Raw genomic sequence first — 14,959 nt, forward strand, 5'->3', positions numbered from 1 at the left:
AAATATCTGATTTATTACAATAATTTTTACAAGAATTAATGCAGATATTAAATTAAATACATTTTGGCATCTCTTTTTTTATATACAATGATTTTAAGGTTTATTTCGCTTTGAAGTAGCATTTCATTTACGATTCTTGACCTATTGGTCCAAAGAGGTAGATCGCTGGACAATTGTCGTCAGGGTTACCGAGAAATTGTGCGTATAATTCCTGATAACGTGATAAAGTCAGTCCACCGCGTCTTCTATCGTCATCCTGTCAATGTAATTATACATATTAAAGTGGAAGAACCAATCTGCATCGTGGAAAAGCGGCAACAGTGATTTCGATTCTATCTAACATGACTCATAAGGTAGAATCGAAGATTACAATATCAAAGATTGATTTTGATTGAATTAATTCAGGAATTTAAAAAAATAGTTTATTGCTATGTCATTAAGTAATCGAATTATTTTACTTACGTTTAAAAGGCTTTGATAAGCTTTATCAAGAATGTCTACATTGTCCACGGCAATTCTCGAAGCACAGTCGTATCGAAATTCTTCGGCTCCAATCACGCCATCCTCTGGTACGAACATAGACATTAAAAATTGAAAGTTATTCGTTATTTAATCTATTAATTCAGAAAATAATAATTATTTTTTTTATCTATTAATCTGTATTTTTACAAGATTCGTTTACGTTTTTTAATACTGCACAATACCATTCATATCAAGTATTTTGAAGTGGCTATCAATGAACATCTTCATAGCTTGAGGAAAATCGTTGTAAGAGCGACCAACGCAGCTATTTTGCACAGCTTTTTTAAATTCTTCTATTGTCACTACGCCATCCTAGGAAGAGAATAATTAAGTATTTACTTCTTTATCTAGATAAAAAAATTTTTTATACAATACTTTAATAGAAATTGAACACAAAGTCTTAAATATTTATTCTGTACTAAAAAAAAGAATTTACGAAATACTAATAATTTTATAAAAAAGTTTTAAATGTCGTCCGTGATTAAACATGACATATTAAAAATACCGCAGCAAGGTGCGGATTTTAATAGATCACCAGCTTTGTAGAATGTAAGAAAATTCGTAACAAAGTCAGCTGCAAATGATTTAGAGCTCCGCGGTCTCGGGCGACTAAGGAATTTGAAGAATTTGAAGACCGACGCGAGATCGAAATTGTGCCAGGAGAAATAGTCAGTCTGTTTATTGCGTGTAAACAATACCTTATCAAAATCTGCCAAATCGGCTATTTCCTCCCACAGCGAGAGCATAATGTGAAGATTCTCTTGGTACCGGCTGTAACTGAATTCGCCCTTGCCCTCAATCAGCGTCATTTTCAGTGCCATACACTCGAAATCGTGCTTGTCCAAGTATCCATTGTTATCAATATCTGCAGTTACAGAAAACATTTCTCTCACTAAACGCACTTATTTCAAACAAAAATTAATAAAGATATTTTGTATCTAATTATTACATTCTGTGTAAAAAAAAAATGATAAAACATATGTTGCACTTTATAAAAAGTATTAATTTATCGTTTACTTTTTATTTTCGAAAGAGAGATTTTGTAACACGTGTGCTTGAACTTTGCTTAATTTGCATAATTACATGATCCTCGTATTTACTAACCGTACAGAAACTTCACTATGAAATTAACACGATTATCCCAGCTGTACGCCATCGTGATTGCGATGATTTTTCCTCTTTCAAATTACTTTTCTGATCGCGAGAAAAACCTCTCTAGCTTAAAGAAGCCGAAAACGTTCTTCCGAGGTGAGCTTTCTCGCCGGTTGGACGCGATGGAACTTCCACGCGGAAGGCACGCGAGTAAAGTGATTCTAGAGAATGATGGTTTTGTACTGAACTGGACCAAAGTATTGCCGGGTCTATACTTAGGCTACCCCCTCTGAAGGGTACAAAGGCCGTGGTATTGCACGGGAAGAGAACTCGGACACTGCGGTGGTAGTGGCAATGATGACAATGGTGACAATGATAACGATGGCGATGAACTGTGCAGCTACATTTAGCGAACTTGTACTTTACGAAATTTCACTGCAAAAAAAAAAAAAAGTTAAATTTGAAATACCAATTACAACGAACGTAAAATTAATAAAAATATAAAAAAAAATACTAATATTTAAAGAATACAATATACGTCACATCGATTTTACATCTTTTTCTTTTTTTTTTCCTCTTTTTTTACAAATCGATTAACTTGATACCCGATTGTTTTGGCCTCTGCTCTACCCGGGGAAGAGTAAATTCTTCGTGAGATGTCGTTTTTACGGAATTGCATTGTCTCACCAGGCAGTTCCGTCTTTATTGGTGCTCTCTTCACGGCATTATTCTAATTTGAACGGAGGTCAACGAAGCGACGACCACCTCTCGCTGGCACCTCGATTTATCTTCTTACTCCACGTAAAATGTATTTTCGTACATGGTCTGTCCTCGGTAGACAGTGGACCGTCACGACGCACACGCGAGCACACTCTGTTTACAAAAAGTATTATCTCAACAAAATTTTTTAATGCTATGTTACAATATACATATTTCTATACGCAATTTTTTTCTATACATTGCACATTAAAAAATTTTTTTTTATTATATTACATTATTATATACTGTCCGTAGTACGCTGAAAGACAAATGTGGCGACGGCAGCTGGCGAACGTAACTTCAGCGTCGTGTGCGTCGAGTTTCACATGTACCGCACGTATATACCGCGCCGGCCGGTTTGCCGATGACTGATTTTTTTCCGTTCTCTCATCCAGTGGTCGCAGATTTTAGGCGGGCAACATATGCACACTAGGCACAATGCCGTGTCCGCGCGTGCCCGTAGCGCCTGCTAATATCTCGGACGCAGAGAGCCCAACTCGGAATCGCAGCTTCCACGCGACAGATACAGAGGCTCGTGTGAAGCCAGCGTTTCAGCTGCCGTCGGATAGAAGAACAGGCCAGACCTATACACTGTCTGTCCTATTCTTTCGTGGCGTCGCCGGCAGATATCTCAGATCCGCTTCTCGGTAACATCGCGGAGTCTAAAATAATTTTAAGTAGTACGAAATTCGAGTCACCGAATTGTGTATGGTCCGACATTTTCAATGTATAATGTAATATAAGTTTTTAATGTACAATGCAACAAAAATTTTCCGTCCCACTTAAACAGACTGCGGACTGTCGGTTGTATATACTTTTCATATTTTCTGCAAGTACAACCGGTGTGGTTAAAAATTTTTGATGCATTCTACACATCACTCATACCTAGTTTAAATTATTATAAAACAAGGAAAAATTGTTCGAATAGGACTTTAAAACTACTAAAATACGCGTCGCACAATCCGGCGTAACGCGAATCTCAAGCAGCAGATGCCAATTTCCCGAATTGCGTGCAGTAGCGCACGCACTATCAGTCACGGCTAACGAAACAGAAAACGACACTCCGCGAGAGACCGACGAATACTCCGGGCTGTACAACGATCAATTAAAAAATAAATTGAAAACGCGAATTATAACCCGAGAGCGCGAAACAATATTCCGATCACGAGAAAAGCGACCTTGTTTTATAATAACTTAAACACAACACCCCGTATAATATACAAAAACGCAAAACTGTACGCTCACACTCACACTCGCTCACATAATATTCACCGCGCACTTCATAACACTATGACTCATATTCACCGCGCATTTTATTACAATATCACTCATACTTAGTTTAAATTATTATAAAACAAGGAAAAATTGTTCGAATAGGACTTATAAAACTACTAAAATACGCGTCACACAATCCGGCGTAACGCGAATCTCAAGCAGCAGATGCCAATTTCCCGAATTGCGTGCAGTAGCGCACGCACTATCAGTCACGGCTAACGAAACAGAAAACGACACTCCGCGAGGGACCGACGAATACTCCGGGCTGTACAACGATCAATTAAAAATAAATTGAAAACGCGAATTATAACCCGAGAGCGCGAAACAATATTCCGATCACGAGAAAAGCGACCTTGTTTTATAATAACTTAAACACAACACCCCGTATAATATACAAAAACGCAAAACTGTACGCTCACACTCACACTCGCTCACATAATATTCACCGCGCATTAGATCGCTCGCAGGATAGTCCACGACGCTTCCGTTAAATCCTCGATCTTGACAAAAGAAATATGATGTATCTTGATGTATCTTGATGTATCTTGATGTATCTTGATGTATCGTCGATGAAACTTTTATTTAATTATTACTCCTCAAGGCGCTGACTCATCGAAGTGACCGTGAACTTAAACTTGAACTCCGGTAGAGAACAGTTATTCCCCCTTTACACATCCGTTCCCGACTACATTTAGGCGCAAAATGAGGGTAGCGCGGTCGTGATAACGGTACTTATGTTGAGGGGGTAATTAATTGGCGCACTAGGGAAAAAACGTTCCCACCTATCAGGTGATAAGAGAAGGGTTGTAATTGGTCGGCATGGGGATGATACCGCGAGTGTCCAATGAGTGTGAAAAATTTTGTATTGCGACCCGTTTATTTTTACCGTTATGCGCACTTTTTTGGCGCCGTTCATTCCGCTGACAACAAACTTTTTGAAAAATAGCGGATGCAAAGCATGCGCATGGTTTGTTTTAATATTCAAAAAAGAAAATAATTTAACCGGCTATGGACAATTTTTTCCCGCGAAGCATACTCGTAAAGGCAATTATTTAGACATTTGTCGGTATAAGAAAAAGAGAGTTCGCAGTTTTACAATAAGTTAATCCGTAGAAAGCGAGAGTGATAACGTGCAAAAAAGCCACTCAATTATTTCGACGATTATTGTGAATAAAAATTAGACATGTCGCTTCTCATCCGCGATATCGTAAAGTCAAATAGAGCTTTAGTGACCAGCACGCGCGAGTGATTTTCAGATACGCGGTGTAAAACGAACCCCGCTAATTAAATTATATGTAGAAATTTAATCCGCTCATTAACAATAAACGATCCGATCGATGGCGTTCGTTTTAATCAAGAAACGTGAGATTGAGTTATCGCATAATAGCTACGCGCATTAAAGCGCGTTTCACCGATACACATATCGGCAAAAATTCTAAATAAATTTATACTCGTTCGCAATCGAAATCTTTCTCTGTACGCGCCGAAATCTCTGACGGTCGGTCTAGTTGCGGAGCCTCGTGGGTGCGGACGCGTCGTTAATCGCTCCGCAATTACGCGTATTTAATTATAAAATCATTACAAAATCTTTTTATTTTACTGTTAAGTTTATATTTCTGCTCTCATCTTATAACTCGGCGATGTTAGTGTGAAGCGAATCTGTGATAACTGCCGGCGACGCCGCGAAAGAGTAGGACAGTGTATAGTTCTGGCCTTTTTTTCTATCCAACGGCAGTCGAAACGCTGGTTTCACACGGACGAGCCTCTATATCTATACGCGTGGAAGCCGCGATTCCGAGTTGGGCTCTCTGCGTCCGAGTTAGCAGGCGCTACGGGCACACACGGACACGGCATTGTGCCTAGTGTGCATATGTTGCCCGTCTAAAATCCGCGACCACTGCTCTCATCCCTTGCTTCTGTCGCCTAGTATACGTATTACATACGCTAGCCGCTGTCGCCGCAAAAAACGTATCTGCTCTTCGGTGTACATTGTGAGAGTGTACCAGCGCTGTTATGAGATATGTTATGTATAATTGGCTAATTCGTATTAGAGCGAGAGTCTGACATACCAGGAAAAAGTTTATGCTCAACATATCAAATAATCACACACGGATATTTTTTTAATTTTATTTTAATTTATTCTCAATTTATTATAGAACATAATTACATTCGTTAACATATAAATAATTCCTTTCTCCGTAGGCGCGTTTTCAATCAACTACTAATTTCTTAGCTTGGTGGTTTAGCTTCTGCAAACTTGACTTGCGGGAGTGCACTTGCAAGTAAACGACTTTCTCGCCTGTTCCGTTTCCCTTTTCTTCTTGTACTCTCCACCGAAAGTCATAGCCATCACCAAAGTTTGCCGTAATAAAAAGTATAATTAAACAAAATAAATTAATAAATGGGAAGATACATTCGTGCGCCTTGGACGAGAGAATATCGCGATTGCGACTCAAGGGCTATTTTTCTCTCGGTTTCGGTCTGCTTCACGCAATGACGACGGAGAAGGTATCCATCTTGTATAATTGGTATGGAAGATTTTATTAAATACATTCACGCGTGTTAGGTTAAGTTTTTGGAAAAAAGAAAACCCTTGCCTTTTCAGTTCGAGATGTTTTTTCAGACATTCGGGGCTAATTTTATGAACCTCTAAAAGTTAAAAAAAAAATATATATAGGCATAAGTATTTTCTTGAAACGTTAAAAAATAAAACAGTGATTCTGTAAATACTTACACAATGATATTGTTGATTGGGATATGGATTAATTTAACAAAGAATCCTATGAAGCCCATTATACAGAAACCAATTGCAGTAGCAATAGCAATCTTCTGAAACTCTGCAAAAAAAAAAAAAAATTATAACCAATTATGACACAATACGTTTAAGTACAATTAAAATTAATCACCTTTGCGATCTGGCTTGGTACATCTTTTGACAAGCCTGATGCTATCCTTGGTAAACTGACGGCCAGGTTCGGTAAGCTTCTTGATTTGATCCATGGTAATTCAATAACTGTAAAGAAAATAGAAATTATTTAAACGAGATGTTTCAAAACCATCTAATTAAACTAAATATACGTAGATTATTCAGATTTTCTCAAGCTTTTATATTAAACAGCAGTAATAGATCATTTTATACACAACTTTAGTATTAATTGACTAGCTTGCATTATCACATCTCAGTATTTTAGTTCATAAAAGTATTTCATTAATTCATATTAGTGCAAAGACGTATTTTTAGATAAAATGACAAATCAGATCTGGGTTATGTTGAAGAGTCCGAACCTTTTCGCGAAATATCACGCAGGCAGGTACTTCTCTCCCGAGAGAGAATAAACCTTACACGCAAAAATTGATCGAAAAGTGCCGACTTGCGATACTCACATACGTTACGAACGAGCACACCACACGAAATGTTTTAGCTTGAACGCCGAGACGCACCGCTGTATACGTGACTACGTGATGCGCGAGTACTCAAAATGCTACGTGGACGGTGTGCTGTCAGGACGTCACTTCCTTACGATTGATGTTGGCGTCGTTGGCGACGGAGCATCGTAGCGCCAATATGTGGCAATTATTTGAACGACACACGACTTCTTACACTTTAGTCGATAATGTCACGAGCGGAAGCTGGTAATCGAATCCAACGTCACGTCAATTTTTACTTCAATAATTAAATTATTCCGAAAATATATATTATTTGCCATATACATAATCGTACAGCTATTTTAGCTATATTAGCTAATTGTTTGTATAATTATACAGTTTATATTCATTATAATATTTACAATATGTACATAAACGCGATCTGGAGCGCGTGTTAATTGACAGTTACAATTAGCTTAAATGAATACAGGGAAGAATATTTTATATCGCTGGTTGAACTAACGCGAATATTGTTATAATCGCTATAATCGTCACTTTGGATAAACCTTTTAAATAAATATAATAATTCACAATTAATCAACGGAAACGTAAGTTTTCTGCGACAGTATTTCGATCGCCAATGAAATTTCTTTAGGACTATCACAAGTTTAATTACATCTTTGTTTAAGTAAATCGCCTAAATGGTAATTATAACCTAGAATCTTCTTCCTGCATGCTAGAAGGATAAACAATGGGACTTGGCGCCGTCACCTGCTCCTCCAAGTTTCTCAGGTTCGGCGAGCTCCAGTGAGTCTGACTCAAAACCTCGCTCGCCGTAGGTATACTGTCGGTGGTTCTTCTGCGAAATTTCAGCGCCCTACCGGACAACCTTGACCGCCACGGGATACCCTTCTTCCTGGAATCGCTAACCGACCGAACCCTCCTAGTCATCGGATACTTGGGAGAACTGCTGAGCATCGATTTATCTGGTTCGCCACTGATAACAGACATATTAATCGTTTCAGGGGTCAATGTCTGCTGATCGACTTGCTGGTGTCGAGATTCCCGCAAAGGCTCAGAACTGTCGTAACCTTCCTCGACGTCGTCGCAGTCACATATATCCGGCAAATCGTCCACTTTCTCCTCGGAGAATGCCGAGTTCAAGACACCTTCCTGGCTCTTGTCGCCCTGCGACGAAATGCTGGGACGTCCCTCAGAATCCTCCCCGGAAGGCCGACGATACAAAGGGTTTTTCCAATCGTATGGATCCTTTTTCCAAGAATCCTCGACCTCGACGTTAACTGAAGCGGGAATCGGCGTCGGAATCGACGATATTTGAACGGGGCGAGAAACGTTTGATGTGCCCGGCCAAGGATGCAACACTGGCTTAGATTTCGTCAGAACTGGACGAAAGGGCTTTCCTGGACGAGATGTCGAACTCTTCGTCAAGGAAGAGAACTTCCGTACGGCTTCGACTATTACCCGTCGGTGCTCCGTTTCAATTGGCGGCTGTTCTTGATTATCCAGCTGCACAACCGTTTCGGAACAATTGCGAGCCACCTTTGCAGATGTTGAAGGGGACCTGCTAATCTGGCTGAAACAAACGAGTCTAACTTAATAGAGTTCCTCAAAATTTATTTATCTCCCTGTAAGCGAATTTTGTGACTTTTTTTTTACTGAAATAATGACTTCGTAATCATATTTGCTTATTTAGTACTTGAATAATTAGTTATTTATTTAATTGCATTTTTATAATTTCACAGTCTTACCGTCTTTCGTTCGATGGACTGTCGGACGGATTCGCTAAACTAATAGTGGAAGTGCGAGGCGTTAAAACTGACGACTGTTCTTCCTCTTCTTCTAAAATTCCTGGTAAGAACATCATTTGCTTTTCCTCCGGCACCCTGAACAAGAAATCAACGATAACTTTAATCTATTCCGGTTTGAAATAAATTTTGCGATGTGATACTAACATCATATTTGCAACGCTACCACGATAAGTCTTCTTTTTGTAAGCTGCAGCCGCTTCCGTATACGGTAGACTCACATTTTCAGAGTCATAGTAAATGTCCTTAACAAGTGGCGGACAGCGACTCATTAGCGTGTCTACTCCAAGATACGATACCTAATTACAATAAATATAAAACGTATGATTGCATAAATATAAAATAATTAAATAATTTTATATTTTCGGAATTATTTACTGGCAAAAAAATTATTGGGATTATAATATATGTTATGTTTAATTCTTAAAATTTAATTACAAGTTCTGAACTAAAAATAACATTTTTTTTAATTTATCTAGATAAATGGCAACTAGTTCCTTGCCTTCATATGACGATCAATCAGCCAATTTAACTCAAAATCTTCGTCGTCGTCGCCGAAAGGATTTATTAGCTGCTCAGCTACTTTCAACAACCCCATAAAAAAGAAGAACTGCAGAATCGTGAAAATGGGCACATATTTATCTATTTTTAATTGGAATTGCTTCTCGACGCCTTCAATATATTGTCGGCCAATCAAAGCGACCGCAAAGAAGCTGTACGTGGCGAGTGTCACCACTTGAGTGTACACCAAAGGTATCGACACCCAGTCATAGCTCCACAAGAGGCCACACTTCGTCCGAAATTCATTGAATTCCTACAAGTTAGTTGATCCCATAAAGATATTTTATACCATTTAATTAATTTTATTTATCATCGTTCTAAAAAAACTTTAATTAAATATATTTAATTTTTATTTATTTTATTTTTAAACACCTAAAAAAGGATTGCATTATTTGCAACAATCCAATATAAATTGAGATATTTGTACGAGAATGTATATAATGTGTTTGAGACACGTGCCTAATCGCGAAAAATAAAAATATAGCTGATAAACTGTGACATGGTTTACGATGCATTTCAAATCACCGCACACTCAACCTACGCGGTGTCAGTAACTGTCCATAAAATCTAATTGCTTCTGTAACCGAACGATTGATTTACTTAGTTACAATGGTATCGTTTCATATATTTTACTTCGAACTAATATAGAAATAAACAAATAATTTAATAAAAAACCGACTCTTGTGTCTGTAAAATAATTATTTTCTTATTTTTATTTAAATTTTAAGAAAAAGTTAAATGCTAAAGTACGATTTTAATTGCTTTCTTTTTATATTAATATTAATATACTATTATATATTTACAAGAAATAATTAAAAAATTTCTTTTATTTTAAGGTTTCCAAATTTAAAACAAGAAAATCAAGAGAAAAACATGTGAAATTTATTCGCACCTCCATTATTAATTTTAAACCTTGTGCATCGGATATTCGATGGTTCTTACGTGCCTCCTTGAGAAGATTAATGAACCATGTGCACGGTATCCAATAAGTATTAAACTCGACGCTTGGTACCGACTGATATAACTGGAGTTCCAGCGTGGTCATGAAGCCTGCAACAAGGTCGTTAATTTTTAATTGCCACGAGAGCAACATTAGTAGTTCCAACACTGAGATTTACCGGAATCAACAACGTGATCAAGAGTTGGAAATCGTCTTTTCACTGCTGAGCTTATAGAACGCAGCACAAGTATCAGCGAGAGATTTAAGTAACGCATTAAGGACCTGCGTAACATCCGACTGTAATCGTCGTTTCCGACTACATAGAGTGCTACAAGATGCATTATTCTGCAATAAAAGAAAAAAATTTTTAACATACAAACTTTAGAAATTTAATAAAAAAGATATTAATTGTATACGAGCTTACTTGTCGGGCCACGGTATCGCTTGATATTGCTTCCACCATCTTTGTGCCACGTAAGATACATAAAATCCAAGCACAAAACTCAGCGGAATCAGTTTGATTAAGGTGTCGCAGTAGATAACAATTTGCTCGAATTCTCTGTAACATGTTAAACGTTACGAATAATTCTCGATAGAAAAAAATTATTCACGGTAAAACGTTTCAAGAAAAATTACGAAACAAACGAGAAATATGTGAAATTAAGTGATGTTTAATTATTTAAAATTTAAATAAAATATTAGAATGTCCACCTTTTTTGGGCGGCAGTGAAGACGTGACGATAAAGTGTGGATAAAATACCAAAAAGAATTAGATAGAGCATCAGTTCCCTGTAAATGAGTTTGTAAAGGGAACCGCGCCACATAAGCAGGAGCCTGGTGAATCCACCGCTGGTGGAACTGGCGACCTCGTATTGATAAGAGACCGTCATTTTTTATCCATTCAGGAGCACCGTGCCAGTTTCTTCTCGAGAACGACGCGCCCATGAACGCGTTGTTACTCATGCTTACAGTTTTCGTCTGTCGAACCTGAGAAAGAAATCTTATTGTAATTGACGTGTACTTCAATTTGGAATATTTTATATCACGAGAAATTGTGTGAAGAGCTTGCGGTTTTTCTTGTTACATCTAAGTCTCTTTAGGTTGAATAGTACATTATTAAATTAACATTTTAAAGTAATGGTAATGAGTTCCTTAAATTAATTTATACAGAGCGAATATTAGTAGAAAGACATGCGAGATAAAATCTGGTTTCAATACTCAAATATTCGAGAATTTTATTTTTCGTTTCTTCTATGCAATCACTATTTTAAGGTAGACTGTTGCATCGAAATGGGCTCGTATTCTGATGCAGAAGATAAACATAGTCTATTTTAAACAGCGCAAAACAGCTATCATAAAAAATGATTTTTCTGTTAACTATTAACATGGACATAACGACATAGCTCTACACTTATTAACTCAATATAATTCTATTTTTTTATTTTATTTTAATCGAACATATGTATACATGTATTATATTTATTATTTAAAATAATTTCAACGCTTATCAACGTATAGAATTATATGTATCGCGTTAAAAAGTTATATAGATTTAGAAAAATTGTCCCTTTATATTTGTTTTAAAATTTAATTTCTGTATTTGTAAATTTCATATCGAGAGTTTATCTTTTCCTTTTTTATTTCTATCAATTTCTTGAACTCTATTTCATTACGACTACGGATTTAGAAATTTGTATCATTCCTGGCGCCTTATATACGTATTTCGTCATCGTTATGAGCAGCATAAAGTTTCGAATTGATCCAATGTGACGCTAAAAACAGTTGCACGCGTCACGAGCGAAACGTCATTGCCAAACCCCGAGAATATCGGCGTGGCTGCATTTTTTTTTTTTTTCTCACTCAGTTACGGAGACTTCTAGTAAATAATGTCTAGTTGTAATGTCTCTTCGGGAATCGCGCCAATAATGCAATGGATAATTATAGCTTTGGATGTCGAAGTAACCACGGAGTGTCTAGGTAAACACACTTATTTGCACGAGATTTCCGCACGCACGACCTTTGCGTCCCGGCACTTCAGCATACACTTTGTCGATCGACACCTTGAAAATGCATCTCGAAGAGCGGCCAGAAGTGGCTGGCACTTTACTCGTTACGATTTGACTTCCGAAGTGATTCAAATATGTAACAGACGACCCCGTTTATCGTTTCTGTAATTCTCACCATCGCCTTTTTTTTTTTTATTTTCACGTAATGATTGAATAACAATTACAATTAAAACAAACAACAGCTGTTGAAGTTAAAAATCATATTACGACGGATTTAAGACTAGAATATTTTACGTTAACGTTCGTCAAAGATGATTTTGGAAAGTGTAGTATTACCTTCTTTCACATCTCCCTTGAAAATTACCGTCACTATCGTCCCGTGTGGCATCTAGCTCTGAACCGATCGTCAGTTGTTACGTAAAGTAAATAAGGCGAATCGCTTTGACGGTTTTGACATGAGCGTCAGGGCGTCGTTTAGAGTCGGCAACGAATATTTTCCCAGGGTGGTCAGCTTCATCCTTATTGTTAGTCACACCTCTCGTGTTATCGCAGAAACGATGACGCCGTTAATAATATACGTGTGTGACAATGCCGTCGCCGTGTCTGACAGATCGTCTGAGTTCTGACCAACGTGCTATATATCCGCGCGACCTTACCGAAAATACTCGCGACGAGAATCACGGCGTTTGACAAAATGAGAAATGTGGTATTTCTTCGAAGCAAGCGCATCTATTTAACGCCAAAACAAGACTTACGATTAGGCATATCCTGCGTTCAGTATGACATATTAAAGATTTACGATCAAGTGAGAATGTTACGATACTATGATTTTGCAAATGCTTTCTAACATGTTGTGCTTTTTTTTTTCAGGTTACTTTTTCCTTTGTTGTCGCTGTTATTGTGTCTTTGATAACGAAAAGGTTTGTAAAATAAGCGATATATGACTCAATGTTACGTGCGTTAGAAATGGAAAAAACTGAATAAATTACCTGAACATTTTGAATATTGGCCAAGGTTGTGTCAAGACACTTTGATAAGCGCATGGGTATGTACTTCTATAAATTCTATCGTTATATTATATAAAATATTATATAAATATTTTAAAACATTTATTTGATTGCTTAAATATTATCGAGGATTTAATAATAAAAAAATATTTACTTGTTAGTAAAATACATGAAGAGTACATGAAAATTCTCTGATGTACTTGTTGAAAATAATTCTAATTATTTTATAATTTTTTATATATATATATTACAGATACATCAATTGGATCAACAATTGCATTTAAAGATGCAGATAAAATCAGAAGACGTATTAAGTGTTGACAGGCGTATGACAAATACGCGGAGAAACCATTTCCATAAATATTTATAGTTCAACAGAAGCAGTACATAAATTATCAAGAAACCAATTTCCGTTCTCTGATGGCTTCGCAAAACGTTTGATCTTCGATCTTGCTTTACCTTATTCATGGAACTTCATGCGAAAGAGTATTTCAACGTCGTTGCGACGTTGTGCAAAGTGCATTGAGTAAGATGATTTATAACACGATGGTTTCGACTTACCGTGTAACATATTTTTTCAGTCATAACTAGCGCACTTGTTATCTTTCTCTGCGTGTAAAATCATTTTTTACTCGCGCACACACTCACCAACATAGACGTTATCGTGTGGAATCGTTAACGCGCGAATCGACGATCCCTGTCAGTCGTACGATTTACGAAATCAACTGATCAAAGTGGTGAATTAATTTGAAGGCCTGATCTACAATTTTTGCTAGCGATTGCGATAACTTTAATCGCGATTTTTTTGTATTATTAAAAGCTTCTCGATTTAAATATTTTTTCGAGTCCCCGCTTTAGGAAAACTTGAAAATAAAATTTATTGCCCACTTTATTTAAAAGTTAAAGTAATAATAAATTGTAATTAATTTTTTTTTTCTTTTTAGGTCTTTACTTTGACGTGATTTTATTTAAAATAACGTGGTATTAATTTTAATGAAAAAATAGTATTTAAAATAGGTGAGTGTTTTAAATCCATGCTTTCTTAATTTTTATTTATAACTTTTGAATGTTTCTGCGACTCATTTCCACGATATCGATGGCTTTCAAACACTGATTATTGTGAATTTTTTTTAGAATCCCAAACGCGTCTTGAAATTTTTCTAAGATTTCGAGCACACTAACGGAACCGAGATTTCCTTGCGGAGTAAGTTTTTGCATTGCGGGAATGTTCGATTACAAAAGTCCTAAGAGTTACAGTCCCGGTGAAAATGACGCGATAACGCACGAGGACGGCGACTCGTGTGGGACCAAAACATGCGAGCTTGGCGCTCGTCGACAGCGGACTGCGTCCACCTCAAGTGACTTGGGAACAGGAAGTCGCGGCTAAGTCGCGTGGTCGGCGAGATATTAAACATTCTCGCGGCCTGGGCCGCGATCGTAATGCGATGGCAGTTACCCAAGATCTAAAAAGGGCCGAATGTCAAGCTCGACGCGTGCCACCGCGCCCGGTCGCACTCGTCGAGACAAAAAGTTACCCCTCGCAAAGTTCTGCAAGAAGGGATGTAAAATGAGATGAGGATATCAGCCACGCGTGCATATTTTTCA

The 14,959-nt window shown here is 37.3% G+C and overlaps 3 protein-coding genes and 1 long non-coding RNA gene across 8 annotated transcripts; 1 reads left to right on the top strand and 3 right to left on the bottom strand.

The window, feature by feature from the left end:
• Positions 1 to 6: 6 nt before the first annotated feature.
• On the bottom strand, positions 7 to 2,888 carry Scp1 (Sarcoplasmic calcium-binding protein 1). 3 transcript variants are annotated; one of them, XM_070674327.1, is made up of 7 exons: positions 2,608 to 2,888; positions 2,220 to 2,487; positions 1,627 to 2,049; positions 1,221 to 1,387; positions 705 to 834; positions 463 to 566; positions 7 to 256 (listed from the first exon to the last, which is right to left on the bottom strand). In XM_070674327.1, the coding sequence occupies exons 3-7, from the start codon at positions 1,676 to 1,678 to the stop codon at positions 128 to 130; spliced, it is 582 nt and encodes a 193-aa protein (XP_070530428.1). In that variant the 5' UTR covers positions 1,679 to 2,049; positions 2,220 to 2,487; positions 2,608 to 2,888; the 3' UTR covers positions 7 to 127. The 3 variants fall into 3 exon arrangements, with proteins under 3 accessions (XP_070530428.1, XP_070530427.1, XP_070530429.1); XM_070674326.1 differs by having other exon boundaries at positions 1,627 to 2,487; XM_070674328.1 differs by lacking the exon at positions 2,608 to 2,888 and having other exon boundaries at positions 1,627 to 2,527.
• A 2,875-nt stretch (positions 2,889 to 5,763) lies between these two features.
• On the bottom strand, positions 5,764 to 7,159 carry LOC139113293 (protein transport protein Sec61 subunit gamma). 2 transcript variants are annotated; one of them, XM_070674331.1, is made up of 4 exons: positions 7,033 to 7,159; positions 6,555 to 6,661; positions 6,383 to 6,485; positions 5,764 to 6,297 (listed from the first exon to the last, which is right to left on the bottom strand). In XM_070674331.1, the coding sequence occupies exons 2-4, from the start codon at positions 6,646 to 6,648 to the stop codon at positions 6,288 to 6,290; spliced, it is 207 nt and encodes a 68-aa protein (XP_070530432.1). In that variant the 5' UTR covers positions 6,649 to 6,661; positions 7,033 to 7,159; the 3' UTR covers positions 5,764 to 6,287. The 2 variants fall into 2 exon arrangements, with proteins under 2 accessions (XP_070530432.1, XP_070530430.1); XM_070674329.1 differs by having other exon boundaries at positions 6,934 to 7,086.
• Positions 7,160 to 7,272: 113 nt separating this feature from the next.
• LOC139113285 (bestrophin-4) lies at positions 7,273 to 14,740 on the bottom strand. Of its 2 annotated transcripts, XM_070674317.1 has the most exons (10): positions 13,916 to 14,740; positions 12,684 to 13,076; positions 11,053 to 11,328; positions 10,766 to 10,900; positions 10,520 to 10,686; positions 10,294 to 10,451; positions 9,343 to 9,654; positions 8,988 to 9,139; positions 8,784 to 8,918; positions 7,273 to 8,608 (listed from the first exon to the last, which is right to left on the bottom strand). In XM_070674317.1, exons 3-10 carry the CDS (start codon positions 11,229 to 11,231, stop codon positions 7,723 to 7,725), a joined length of 2,124 nt encoding a protein of 707 aa, XP_070530418.1. In that variant the 5' UTR covers positions 11,232 to 11,328; positions 12,684 to 13,076; positions 13,916 to 14,740; the 3' UTR covers positions 7,273 to 7,722. The 2 variants fall into 2 exon arrangements, with proteins under 2 accessions (XP_070530418.1, XP_070530417.1); XM_070674316.1 differs by lacking the exon at positions 12,684 to 13,076 and having other exon boundaries at positions 13,916 to 14,739.
• LOC139113294 (uncharacterized) lies at positions 8,542 to 9,439 on the top strand. The gene is made up of 3 exons (XR_011547665.1): positions 8,542 to 8,662; positions 8,778 to 8,886; positions 9,320 to 9,439. It is a non-coding gene; the product is annotated as an uncharacterized lncRNA (long non-coding RNA).
• Positions 14,741 to 14,959: the final 219 nt, after the last annotated feature.

This window comes from Cardiocondyla obscurior, linkage group LG02 (genome assembly GCF_019399895.1).
Source record: "Cardiocondyla obscurior isolate alpha-2009 linkage group LG02, Cobs3.1, whole genome shotgun sequence".
Taxonomy (NCBI): Eukaryota; Metazoa; Arthropoda; class Insecta; order Hymenoptera; family Formicidae; genus Cardiocondyla; species Cardiocondyla obscurior.

Excerpts from the sequence above, each read along its gene's own strand:
- Scp1 (XM_070674327.1), bottom strand. The coding sequence starts at position 1,678 with ATGGCGTACAGCTGGGATAATCGTGTTAATTTCATAGTGAAGTTTCTG. Across the intron at positions 835-1,220 it reads ATTTGGCAGATTTTGATAAG|GATGGCGTAGTGACAATAGA; the intron begins GTATTGTTTACA and ends TTCTCTTCCTAG. Across the intron at positions 567-704 it reads CAAAATACTTGATATGAATG|AGGATGGCGTGATTGGAGCC; the intron begins GTATTGTGCAGT and ends TGTTCGTACCAG.
- LOC139113293 (XM_070674331.1), bottom strand. The coding sequence starts at position 6,648 with ATGGATCAAATCAAGAAGCTTACCGAACCTGGCCGTCAGTTTACCAAG. Across the intron at positions 6,486-6,554 it reads TACCAAGCCAGATCGCAAAG|AGTTTCAGAAGATTGCTATT; the intron begins GTGATTAATTTT and ends TTTTTTTTGCAG.
- LOC139113285 (XM_070674317.1), bottom strand. The coding sequence starts at position 11,231 with ATGACGGTCTCTTATCAATACGAGGTCGCCAGTTCCACCAGCGGTGGA. Across the intron at positions 9,655-10,293 it reads GTTTAAAATTAATAATGGAG|GAATTCAATGAATTTCGGAC; the intron begins GTGCGAATAAAT and ends ACTAACTTGTAG. Across the intron at positions 9,140-9,342 it reads TGATTGATCGTCATATGAAG|GTATCGTATCTTGGAGTAGA; the intron begins GCAAGGAACTAG and ends TATTGTAATTAG.